The sequence below is a fragment of the Monodon monoceros genome, unplaced genomic scaffold (assembly GCF_005190385.1).
Source record: "Monodon monoceros isolate NGI ecotype Baffin Bay Population unplaced genomic scaffold, NGI_Narwhal_1 Super_Scaffold_2, whole genome shotgun sequence".
Taxonomy (NCBI): Eukaryota; Metazoa; Chordata; class Mammalia; order Artiodactyla; family Monodontidae; genus Monodon; species Monodon monoceros.
Window position 1 is genome coordinate 76,182,443 of NW_021703776.1, and position 13,794 is coordinate 76,196,236.

Consider the following 13,794-nt stretch of genomic DNA (forward strand, 5'->3'; position numbering starts at 1 on the left):
GTAGTCAGGAAGTGCCCACATGGTGCCCAAAACTACTGTAACTGTATATTTCATTAAAATATTCAACTCTATTTGTGCCGCTCAGATTTCCTACCAGAGCTACATTTTTAAAGATCACAACCTCATATACTTTATTAGTAGACTATTTATAAGTGGGACGGTCCATGTTGAAATACTTATAACAGCAGTTATGTTCACTATGACTGATCCATATATCCTTGGAAGACCCACTTGCTGTTTTATATGTGGCAAACATTTGTTATGTTTGGTGTCACATTATTGATAAATATGCATCTTTTAAAATATCTCTGTAGCCTACTGCCTATTTCCACTCACTACTGTTTTTCTTCAGTCTACCCATAATCGATTTGCTCTTTTGGAATATGAAATAAGTTTTTCTTTTTGTCATTGTTATTGTTATTGTTCTGTCACTTCCCAAACGGATCCAGCTTCTGCAAAGTATGAGAGAGTCCATCATTGTACATTCAGCTCCAATGCCATATTCTTTGTTCAAAAATCAAAAAGAACTGAACGTTTTCAAATATTCAGACATATAAATTCATTCTTTTTTTCATTTGCATTCACATCTACCCTTCTGGATTCCATCTGGAACCAAAACCAAAAGTGTTGAAAGACCACAACAAAGGTTGCTTTCCTTGGAGTTTCTAGCTCACCGGAAGTGGGAAGCATTAGTCATTTCACAGGCCCCATGTAACTAGATTTTCCAGTCCAAATTCTACAAAGCCTGGAGACTCAGATGTATTTCTAAATTGAGAATACAGGGTGCCTTTCAGAACGGACTCCAGCAAGCAGGATCACACTGGCCCCATCCTAGTTAATTTGGAGACCATCTAGATTAAAAAAGAGAAAACTGCATATTATCAGTTCAGGGATTTGGAATGCATGAGAAGTATAAAGAAGTATTCCAAATGTTGATGTCGTATTTATACGGCAAATAAATTTATTTGACTAGAACTAATTCATCTGCTTATAATTTGTTTCAATTTCCTTTGTTCCTGAGTTCAATTCATAGGGGACTAAAAATTCTTAGGTAGTATAATGTACAGCCACATTTCAGTTGAAATTTTTTTGAGGAAACAAACACATGCAATGGTGTTATATGGTGGTTCATTACTACTTGGATTCTAATGTGTTTTAAATAAGACTATGAACTCCAAACACAGATAGCAACTCAAGGTGCATATACAATTCTGCTCCTCAACACCAAGTTACATTGTTTTTTAAAAACAATTAAAATTGAAAACTTATTTGTAAACTCTCACTAAAACAGGGTAACATCTAGCATTGAAACACATCAATTTTTAAAGCAATATTATTAGAGATCTCTTCTGCACGAAGTGCAGAATGACTTGGCTAGCTACTTAGTTTCATTAAAATTCAAAATAAAGCAATTGTATAGGTAAACTTTGTTCACTGCAAATATTTTATTAGAACAAACTAAAGTCAAAATGTCCCCTACTCCTCAGTAAAGATGTTTAATGTTGTACTGTCCTTTAAAAGGGAAGCTGCTTAGTAAAAAATTTTATAAGTTTTATAAAAGAGAATAGAGTTTAGAGATTGAGCTGATAAGAATCTTTAAACAGAAAAAAATTAAAGAAGCTTAGTTCATTGCCACAATCCTAAATTTTGTGTCATTAGAATGAGCCAAGGATTAGAATCATGATTCCAAAATAACTTTACTGACCTCTACTTACTTCCTGTCATGGTCTCCAAACACTGCCCACTTGGAACTTGATTGGCCATGTTTTCACTCAGTTCTAGATTGCTTCATGCTCCTCCTTCTACCTGGAATATTTACTCAATTCCCTTGTAGTTATGTTTCCTCTAATAAACTGTAAACTCTGTGAACACAGTACAGTACACAGGACAGAACACAGGACAGTATTAAATGACTTTGCAGGCCCATAGCCCTTCATGGACTTCAGAAGGAACCAAACCTGCCAATGTCTTGATTTGGACTTCCAGCCTCTAGAACTGTGAAACAATAAATTTCTGTTGTTCAAAGCACCTAGCTTGTGCTACTATGTTACAGCAGCTGTAGGAAACTAATATACTTTCAAAGGAACTATCAGTCCTCTTCTGATTTTCTATTCTTTTACTTTACGATTTTAAATATTATTTTCTTTACTTAAATTTGTATTTTTTTTAAAAAAGTATGATTCATACCAATGGTAAAAATCTTCAGAAAAAGTTCATTTTTGCTTCTCCATCTCTGGCCTACCATCCTTAATTTCCCAAGAAAGCCACTCTTCAGCATTTCCTGTGCACCATTCCAGAAGTTATCTATGCACAGTCAAGCATGTATAATATCTAGCACTTTATTTACTAAATAAGATCAAGGTGTATATAATGTCCTGCAACTTGCTTTATTGCTCTTAATAATATACCTTATATCTCTCTATATATCTTCACTCTGCCTCCTTCTCAAGAATTACAGAATGTTCCATCATGTAATGTACAACTTATTTAATCAGTTCCCTGTTGATGGACACTTAAGTATTGTCAAGTTTTCTATTACACGAAGTGCTCTAGTAAATTTCCTTGCACATGAATTTTTGGAGACTTTACCAAGTATGTCTGTAGGATTAAGTCTTAGCAGTATAATTATATTTGTGAGATATTTCCAAATTGCCTTCTGTAAAGCATATAAATCTCTTTGAATATGAATTTATATGCATTACATTCTTTTTTTAAACATCTTTATTGGAGTATTGTTGCTTAACAATGTTGTGTTAGTTTCTGCAGTATAACAAAGTGAATCAGCTATATGTGTACATACATCCCCATATCCCCTCCCTCTTGTGTCTCCCTCCCACCCTCCCTATCCCACCCTTCTAGGTGGTCACAAAGCACCGAGCTGATCTTTCTGTGCTATGCAGCTGCTTCCCACTAGCTATCTATTTTACATTTGGTAGTGTATATATGTCAATGCTACTCTCTCACTTTGTCCCAGCTTACGCTCCCCCCTCCTCGTGTCCTCAAGTCCATTCTCTACGTCTGCGTCTTTATTCCTGCCCTGCCCCTAGGTTCTTCAGAATCTTTTTTTTTTTTTTTTTTTTTTTTAGATTCCATATATATGTGTTAGCGTACGGTATTTGTTTTTCTCTTTCTGACTTACTTCACTCTGTATGACAGACTCTAGGTCCACCCACTTCACTACAAATAACTCAATTTCATTTCTTTTTATGACTGAGTAATATTGCATTGTATATATATGCCACATCTTCTTTATCCATTCATCTGTCAATGGGCACTTAGGTTTCTTCCATGTCCTGGCTATTGTAAATAGTGCTGCAATGAACATGTCTCTTTTTGAATTATGGTTTTCTCAGGGTATATGCCCAGTAGTGGGATTGCTGGGTCATATGGTAGTTCTATTTTTAGTTTTTTAAGGAACCTCCATACTGTTCTCCATAGTGGCTGTATCAATTTACACTCCACCAACAGTGCAAGAGGGTTCCCTTTTCTCCACACCCTCTCCAGCATTTATTGTTTGTAGATTTTTTGATGGTGGCCATTCTGACTGGTGTGAGGTGATGCCTCATTGTGGTTTTGATTTGCATTTCTCTAATGATTAGTGGTGCTGAGCATGCTTTCATGTATTCGTTAGCAATCTGTATATCTTCTTTGGAGAAATGTCTATTTAGGTCTTCTGCCTATTTTTAGATTGGATTGTTTGTTTTTTTTGATATGGAGCTGCATGAGCTCCTTGTATGTTTTGGAGATTAATCCTCTGTCAGTTGCTTCATTTGCAAATATTTCTCCTATTCTGAGGGTTGTCTTTTCATCTTGTTTATGGTTTTCTTTGCTGTGCAAAAGCTTTTAAGTTTCGTTAGGTCCCATTTGTTTATTTTTGTTTTTATTTCCATTTCTCTAGGAGGTGGGTCAAAAAAGATCTTGCTGTGATTTATGTCATAGAGTGTTCTGCCTGCGTTTTCCTCTAAGAGTTTTATAGTGTCTGGCCTTACTTTTAGGTCTTTAATCCATTTTGAGTTTAGTTTTGTGTAAGGTGTTAGGGAGCGTTATAATTTCATTCTTTTACATGTAGCTGTCCAGTTTTCCCAGCACCACTTATTGAAGGGGCTGTCTTTTATCCAGTGTATATTCTTGCCTCCTTTATAAAAAATAAGGTGGCCATATGTGCGTGGGTTTATCTCTGGGCTTTCTGTCATGTTCCATTGATCTATATTTCTGTTTTTGTGTCAGTATCATACTATCTTGATTACTGTAGCTTTGTAGTATAGTCTGAAGTGAGGGAGCCTGATTCCTCCAGCTCTGTTTTTCTTTCTCAAGAAGGCTTTGGCTTATTCGGGGTCTTTTGTGTTTCCATACAAATTGTAAAATTTTTTGTTCTAGTTCTGTGAAAAATGCCATTGGTAGTTTGATAAGGATTGCCTTGAATCTGTAGATTGCTTTGAGTAGTATATTCATTTTCACAATGTTGATTCTTCCAATCCAAGAACATGGTATATCTCTCCATCTGTTTGTATCGTCTTTAATTTCTTTCATCAGTGTCTTATAGTTTTCTGCATATGCATTCTTTTCTTCAAGAAAAACATTCAGTTTTAGGATCACTGTGGTATGTAAAAGATGATTTCAGATGGATTATGCTGTAATGATTCATCGCTAATCTATACCTCAGATAATTATTCTGTAAATGGTCATTCTGTGTCTAATACTGTGAATCACACAAAAGCTACTATTTTATGGCTGGCTGACTACAATACAAGGAAAGCAGTTGTTAAATTTAGAGGCAATGTGAAGACAGAAAATTATTCGTCCTTTTGAAACAAGATAGTAAAATTAGCTCATCAAGAATTTTGTCTCTTATGGGAAAAGGAACATTCTTTATCTGGAAGAGGACTCTGCCTTTCTGCAGGGAGGCAACCGTGCCAATATTGTAAAGTCTGAGCAGTCACTACTGACTTATTAGAAATAGCAGCAGCCCAGGGGAAAGAAATGGGTCCCTCTGGAAAATCTGGGCGCCACAAGGAGTAAATGTATATTTTTAAATTTAGAATGTGGACATTTTTCATTATTTAGTAGAAGAAAGGGAGAACTGTTTGATCTTAAAAGAATGATTCTGTGGCACCAAAAAAGTAGGTAAGGTTTAAAATTACCTACTAGATCAAATAGTCCAATTTGATATCGCTCTAAAAGCATAGCAAAATCACATAAAAATGAAAAATACTACTAATTCATTTGTGGCCAAATACATCTGTAAAAAACTAAATGGGTTTCCAGAGGAATTGGTAACAAGAACAGTGGTCATGTATTCATGGGTAGGGCAGAGGGTGAAGCCAAGGGCACCTTAATATCTTCTGTTGGTAACTACAGCATTTCATGAAAAGTTAAGCAAATTTTTAAAATTATGTACTAAATGCATATACTCTGCACATGTTTGAACAAGAAAATCCATTAATTATCTCATTGCACTCTGTTGAAAGCTATGACAGTCCATTCAGGAATTTGTGAAGTCTCCAGCAAAGCGATACACTCTAAATGTGGAGATTTCTGGGGTAAATTTTAAGCTTCTCTGCTAAATACTACCTTTTCCATGTACCTAGACTCAGGGGCTCCAAGAGATGACATGTAAGGCCAGAAGAGCTATTATTCATTTTCTTGAGTATGCCTGAATGTGACTAAATTACTAATCACACCAGTGAAGAAAGAATGAGATATGCTAATGAGTTTTTCCCTTTCAAAAATTGTTTAATTTTTTTATTAGTGGGGTTTATCACTTTTAAGATCTAAAGGGATTCTCAAAGTTTCATGTGGCCCAACAATAGGTTTCACAAACTCTTAGAGGAAGAGAGAAGTTTGGCTGCATATTATATTTCCATAGTGGTTTGACCAAGTAAGTGTTTGTTTTTCTTCCAATGCAAGAAGTGCAGAGGCGGGCAGCCCAAAGTCAGCATGCGGCAGCTTTTACAGCATCATGGGCATCCTACTTCCTATCTTTCTGCTCCTGGTTTCCTCATGATTACAACATGGCTGCTCCTCCTTCAGGCTCACATCCACATTCCTAGCAGAAATCGGAAACAGAGTGACAAAGAAAACATGGCATCGGGGAAACAAAATTTTTCCAGAGATCTGTAGCCAATTTCCACTTATATTTCTTTGGCTGGAATTGTGTCACCTGGCCATGTTTAGCTACGAAGGAGACTGGGAAATAGAGTTTTATTTGTTTGATTTTTTTTAATGCTAAACACATTGCTCCCTCCAACAAAATGAAGGTCTTTCTACTAGAAAGGAAGAAGGGAGAATGAATATTGTGTAGGCACCTCACGTCATCTGCTGTGGTATCTCCTCTCTACCCTTCACCATTTTATATTGAGAAAACTAGATCGAGTGACTTACTCGGCAGCACACAGCCAGTTCACGGCAACGCTGGACTAAAATTCATGAGTGCAAGTATCACAGGGCTGACCTGCTGACTGTGGAAGAACAGGTACCCCGTAGGAGCCTCCATCTGAGGTAGAGATAGCACCACGCCGGGGAACAATTCAAACGCGAAGACAAGGCCAAGATTCTAAGCAGCCGGAGCGGTCACCCTGTCTGGTTCCCCCTTACATTATGCTTTTCTATGTTCTGCATTATGTTTACTCTATTTTAATAGGCTCATATGTGGGATCTTGGGTATTCAGTAAGTGCAAACATTGAACATTTAAAAATATTATTATTCTCTGTTGCCAGTCATTTGTTTCAGCACCTTTGAAGTCAGGTCAGAACATGCTTCTATATTATTACAATAAATTTGTTCTAAACTGCACCGAAGAGGATAATTAGAACGAATAAGATGGAGTTCAGTTCAGGATTAAGAAGAAACTTCTGATGATGAACTAGATTATGTTGCTTGAGGTCAAGTACCTGCATTCTAGCAAGGCACTTTGCAGGTTCTAGGTATTAAATCAATACCTTTCCATTTGAAAGCTGTATCCAGAATTGCTCAGGACCACATCATGGATTATCATTCTTCCTCTGAGTAGGAGTTTGTAGCAGATAACCTTGGAGGTGCATCTCAAGAAAAAAAATGTCATGATTTGATTATTAAAATATAGATGGTCAACATAGTTTTTTTAATAATTTTTTTTGCCTAAGATGTCAGATAAACCTTTTTCCCGCCTTGTGACCTTTGACATGCAACTCCTTCTTCTTGAAATTCTCATCCCCCCAATTTTTCACACCCTTCAGTTCAGATGTCATTCCTCAGAAAGGCTGCCTGTGGCTAACATATCTGAAAGAGCCCACACCCACTCATCAGAGATTGAGTTTGGTTCCCTACAGGATAAGCCATCAGCACACCTAACAATACATCTTTCTAACTGATTGATACAGCCAATAATATGTTCAGCTTCGAAGATGCCCACTGGGGCTTTGGCATCTGGGATCTAGACTCTTTCTAATGCCCTCCAGATGAGTATTAGGGCACAATCACACACACACACACACACACACCACAGAGACCCCAAACAAACAATCATCTCTAGACAAACGTTTATCTAAATCCAGACTTTTAGGAATGTTTCAACGTTATTTGCATTGTTAATAAATTGAACGCAACACCTCAGTCTGAAATACCTGAATTTAGATGACTTTGCCACATGTTCACGATGTGCTTCATGTGGAATGTATTATTCTGGAACAAAACAAGGTCTTCAGTTTTTTCTTAATTATATGCCTGGGAAATCTCTCCATCTTCGTTCATTTAGATCTATCTTTATACATGTTCTTTATGCATTGCATGAGGGTTTTTCTGGAGTAGACTTTGAAAAGTCTAACTTTGGGGCTATGGAGTCTGTGAATTTTTAATTTTACTGTAAACTACCTTCCAAAGTAGCTGAACTAATTTGTACTCCTTATCAGCAGTATATAATGGTAATTATTTCTCCCCACCCTCCCTAACATTTGATATAAAACATTTTTTTTCAATCTGATAGATACATAATGCCATTTTTCTGGCAAAAAAGGTCTAGTCTCCACCTAAAACAAATGGATAGATAGATGGATAGATATCACACATCCATTAACATATATCATTCATAGATGTTTATTCAGACTAAATCTTCTCACATCATTATAAACTCTGTTATTTTTAACTGCTTTATTATGATGAACATTTTAATACAAATCACAATTCTAATTTTAACCAGTTTCCTAAACTTCAATATCAGTCATGAATTAAAGAATGAAAATATGTATACTAAGTCAAGACTTCAAAAAGTCGCACACTACCTCCATTCCTTTTTTTCCTTAATATCCGGACATGTTGGTATGAGATCTAGGAATCTGAGTTGGTGGTTAGGATGTTTGAAAGTCTGAGGGAAGCTGACCAGAAATTGCTCATTAGAGGCAGAGGTACAGAGCAAACAAGAGGTCAAAACAATTTTCTCTCCATTACTGAGAATTTATAATATAAAAAGGGGGACAACTAACTGTAACATTTTACACATTCAACAAATATTTATCATTATCTACTGTATGCTAGGGACTGGGTGTATGTGGGAACAAAATAATTATCCGTTCTCATGGAGTATTCAGTCTAGTGGAAAGGCACAAATAACCAATGCAATTACCAAGTGGTGAAGAGTATGAAGGAAACAAATGATGCCGACAGACAGTAACACCTAACTGTGCTACCGTTTAAAGAGACCTAAGACACAAAAAGATGCTCTCCGTGCAATATTAGGAAGAAAGCATTCCTCAGAGTGATTTTAGCATTTTTACCTGGCCTTAATTTTGGTAGGCTGAGAGAACCCGGTGAAAAGAGTGGCAGTGGAACCAGGTGAGGTGGGACAGAGGGAAACAGGACAGGTACAGATGCCAATAGCTTTGTAGGATAAGCTAAGAGAAAATGAGAGCAGGACAGCCTGCTAGAGCAGAGGAGAGATTTCAAAGCCAACGAACTGCCACTCTCCAATGCATATGGCAGACTATGGAAGGCATTGCTTAGTACAGAACATGCCTCCCTAATGAATTTCATTGCAGTGAGCTGTTACATACTTTTATAAATATGTGAAGGTGCTTTAGATAAAATATATGTATTTGATTCCATTTCTAGCATATCATAGATCCTCAATAAATGTGTGTTGAAATGAAATTCATCTGTTAAATTAACATTCTCCCCAAATATTTCCCATTTCTTTTCTCACATTGAGTCTTTTCCCCTTGATGTATTGTCCTCTATTATACTATGTTATATTTTTAATGAGTCAACAACACACAGGTATATTTTTAAAGTAAAACTGACATTTATTTCTTTAAAAATTGGCAGAGCAGTAACATGAGTATCAATGCCAAAATAAAGATTAACTTATCATTAGAATTTATTAATATGAAGCCCCTAATGGAAGTAGCTATTAATAGCAAAAACAACTATTGATGAATAAATATCAAGAGAAGGGTAAACAAGAATTGCTCCCTTTTATCCAAAAGTTATTTGGCACAGAAAGTCTTGTTTTGTAGATTTTATTACTACAGGTCAGGTTAATTACTATACAGCTAATTTTTATCATTTTAATGCAGGATTGTGGTTTGCTGATTCAACCAGAGGAAACCTGCGGGTTACAGCCCATTTCTTCTGACTACATTGAAGCCATTTCACAGCCGGGACTAAAGACCTGTCCATCTGGGGACACAAAAGGTGACTATTACACTGGATATCATTTCTACTTTTTTTTAAAAAAAATCCTTTAATATAGATAAGCAGTAGATGTTTATTTATTAAACTCTTCTTGTACAAAAAAAATCAAGGTAATATGACACTTTTTCATTAATATGAACTACAGCACATAAAATTAATGTAAATGCATTGTTTTAATATGTGAAATATTTTGATTAATCAAATGCTTTTCTTTTCGTCCTCTGCTCTTTGCTCAGTTAATGCATGTTCACCTTTAGACTTCAGCCAAAAAGTCACTTGTGCCGTAATGCCTTCCTTGAGTCTCTGACTTGTTTTCCTTATTACGTATTTTCATAGCACCCAGTGTTCTTCTTCCATGGTGATTTCCTCAATTATTCAGATGATTAAATGTGTAGTTGATTGTTTGATGTCAGTCTTCCTGGGCTGTCAGCTGCATGAGGGCAGGGCGTCTGAGTTGTTCACACTCTACCAATTCACTTAACACTATACTTTCCACAGAGTAGGTACAAAATAAGTTGACCTTGTGAACCCAAAGAACTGGAAAGGATACAAGTTCAGTTTTAAACCATTTCTTTTAGTTAAAAAAAAAAATCTTTGGGAATGGTCACTAACATCTCCCATACATGGAACATGCATAGAGGCAGGAAAATCCTGATGTCAAATTCAAATTACAGTGTTCAATCCTGCCTACGCCTAGGGCAGACCTGGAATGAGGCACTTTCGTGCCACTGTCTACTTCCCCTGTTTCTTTCCTTCCCCAGCACTGTTCTTTCAGTGGAGGCTAGCTGGAACTAAAAATGCCTCCAAGACAGTAAGAGGAGGAAAGAGCATCTTCTCTGTGATTCCTGGTTACTGCTCTGGCCTCCTGACCCCAAGTCTCCCTCCATCTAAAAAGTCTGAGAAAACACTCAGGAGCTTTTCTACCCTTGCCATGAACTTCACACCACAGCTTGAACAGGAAATGAGTTTCACAAATGGGTGGGACAAATTGCAATTTGGCATGCACGGTTAACAAACGTGGGCATTTCTTGAACATGTGTCCTAAATAATAAATTACAGTCAGTGCATAGGGAGGAATTTACCCATTATGGTGTGTCAGGTGGTATGACTTATGATTCTTGGCTAAATGAGATATATACTCTTATATACAAAGGAGACACCAATGTGTCTAGGTATTTTTTATCAGATGACAATTTATGAGAATCATAAAAACAACTTAATTCTGTTCCTCCTGCTGAACCGAGTCAAAAGTTCTTCAACAAAAAGTTGAAGATACATTACTGAGATTCCTCAAGAAGTGGCAGCTTCTTCTGTCCATTAAACTTGCAGTAACTTATGCCAGGCCCTGTTCTGAAGCCATGCCTGGTCCTTACAAGAGAGGCTGCCATAAAACAGGGGCCTTGGGACTTCCCTGGTGGCACAGTGGTTAAGAATATGCCTGCCAATGCAGGGGACACGGGTTCAATCCCTGGCCCAGGAAGATCCCACGTGCCGTGGAGCAACTAAGCCCGCAAGCCACAACTACTGAGCCCCCGTGCCGCAACTACTGAAGCCTGCGTGCCTAGAGCCCATGCTCTGCAACAAGAGAAGTTACTGCAATGAGAAGCCCGCGCACTGCAACTAAGAGTAGCCCCCACTCGCCACAACTAGAAAGCCCAGGTGCAGCAATGAAGATCCAGTGCAGCCCAAAAATAAATAAAATTAAAAACAAAAACAAAACAAAAAAAACACAGGGGCCTTCTGGTAACTTGAGTAGTTATGCCTCTTTAAAAAAAAAACACAATATTGACACCCCAGTCAAGTTCATATTCCTTAACCTGACAATAATCTGACCTCTCCTATCTCTCCCAACTCGTCCTAGCCTCTTTTTCTTCTTTCTTTTTTGCTCTGCATTGGGTCTTCCTTGCTACGCATGGGCTTTCTCTAGTTGCAACGATCAGGGGCTACTCTTTGTTGCGGAGCACACGCTCTAGGCGTGCAGGCTTCAGTACTTGCAGCACGTGGGCTCAGTAGTTGCGGCACAGGGGCCCTATAGTGCAGGCTCAGTAGTTGTGGTGCACAGACTTAGTTGCTCCACGGCATGTGGGATCTTCCCAGACCAGGGATCGAACCCATGTCCCCTGCATGGGCAGGTGGATTCTTAACCACTGCGCCATGAGGGAAGCCCCATCTTAGCCTCTTGACCTCATTTCATGCTGATTATCAGCTGCAGGACTCCAGACTGCTTCCCAGGAAGTCCTTCTTTACTACACCACCCCTAGAGTTGCTTCTCTTCTATGCACCCAGAATATCCTGGACATATGTCTACAAATAGCACTCACCTCACTGTATTTCAAGTATCTAATTTACATGTTTCTCTCTCTTCCTCTAATCAGTAGTCTTCAAAGTGGAGTACTGCAGCCATGCAAGGGGAGTGAGTGGCACAGAGCAATCCACAGGGAAGAAGCCAGTAAAGATGAAAATATATGTACATTTATTTTTATTTAATTATGCTTATTTTTATGTTTTATGATGGATGTGTATATATGTAATATATACATATAGGAGTAGGTGTACACGTAGTACAGGGTACGTGTATTAATATGTCAAAGGTGCATCAGCAATAAGTTTGTACTGATGGCTGCACATAGATCACAAGTGTGTCCAGAGCAAAGATTGTACCTTATTCATCTTTCAGTGTCTGAGATATGATTTTAACATAGTGGCTGAACTAAAACCATGATCCAAGCCCTCCTCTCTTTCACAGAAGACTCTTAGCAGCAGGGCACAATCAGCTAGAGACAACAGCTCCATCCTTGAGGTCCTAGAGACCTAAAGATTCAAAGCAAATGAGTGAGATCAGATACAGCACTTTGCAAGAATGCACTTTTTTTTTTTTGCTGTCAGAGATGATTTCCTTCCTTGATGGTAGGACTCCCTTCTATAGAAAGAAGTTGTCACATTAGATGACATTGGGAGGACGTTTATTTTAGGACTCTTGCTTTAGCTTATAAGGCCATAGAATGGCTCCAAAATCTTATTTTCACAGCACATTACAGTTATTTGGCAGAACTGAATCCATTTTTTCTCCTTGAAAAATGTTTTTTCAATAACACTAGCTAATATAATTTTGAGTGACTTCTTTTTACTAAGTTGAATTCTAGCCTTTTGAAAATAGTTTAACTATAAGACACAACCTAAGAATAAAATCTTTTGCTCAGTAAAGAAAAAAATAATTCTTCTAATTTGCAGAAAGAAGAAATTTATATGATCATTGAGTGAGAATTACATTTAAAGAAAATAATTTAGATTGCATTTTATAATATGTAAACAAAAGCTTTTACCGTATCTTTTTTTTTTGCGGTACGCGGGCCTCTCACTGCTGTGGCCTCTCCCGTTGCGGAGCACAGGCTCCAGACGCGCAGGCTCAGCAGTCATGGCCCATGGGCCCAGCCGCTTCGCGGCATGTGGGATCTTCCCGGACCGGGGCACGAACCCGCGTCCCCTGCATCGACGGGCAGACTCTCAACCACTGTGCCACCAGGGAAGCCCTATCGTATCTTTTTTTGGAAGGAAATATAACAACTTACAGTTTAGTATTTCTAATATTGAAAATATAAATGTATTTTTTCTTCTTAAGTAAAAACTGCCTTATTTTATAGCATTATAGATTCAGGAATTAGTGCTGTCATTTATATGATTTTACATCTCACCATGGCCCTAAATCACAAAGTCGAACTTCTTTTCTCCATTATATCACCCAATCCAATTCACTTAAATGGCTGAAATTTAACTTGCATTAAATGTAAAGCTATAATGATAAATTAAATAACTGCTCCCAAAAGGCAATTTCATTCCTCAGAATGTTATTCCCTAAGACATATGTCATACCTTATTTCAGAAATCACAGCTTTGATTCATTCATTGTTTAAATATATAACACAGAATTTATGTCCTTCTTCTTGACAATTTTTGTTGAGCTGGAATCATTTAAAATATCAAGAAAGCCCAGTCCTGCAGATGTTATACAGATATCTATTTCAAGTAGTATTACTAACTCACAATAAAAAAGGCATTATTAAGTGATACAAAAATGCAAAGAGTTATGACTATAAATATATAGTAGTATGAACCATTGGAGCTAAGTTTTC

General features: G+C 37.4%; 1 protein-coding gene across 3 annotated transcripts in view; it reads left to right on the forward strand.

The window, feature by feature from the left end:
- The window catches only part of CPED1 (cadherin like and PC-esterase domain containing 1), a 300,014-nt gene that overhangs the window by 243,249 nt on the left and 42,971 nt on the right, over positions 1–13,794 (forward strand). For all 3 annotated transcript variants that reach the window (XM_029233388.1, XM_029233389.1, XM_029233387.1), the window contains one exon: positions 9,547–9,664. In XM_029233388.1, coding sequence (XP_029089221.1) covers positions 9,547–9,664 — 118 coding nt within the window. The remainder of the gene's footprint in view (positions 1–9,546; positions 9,665–13,794) is intronic.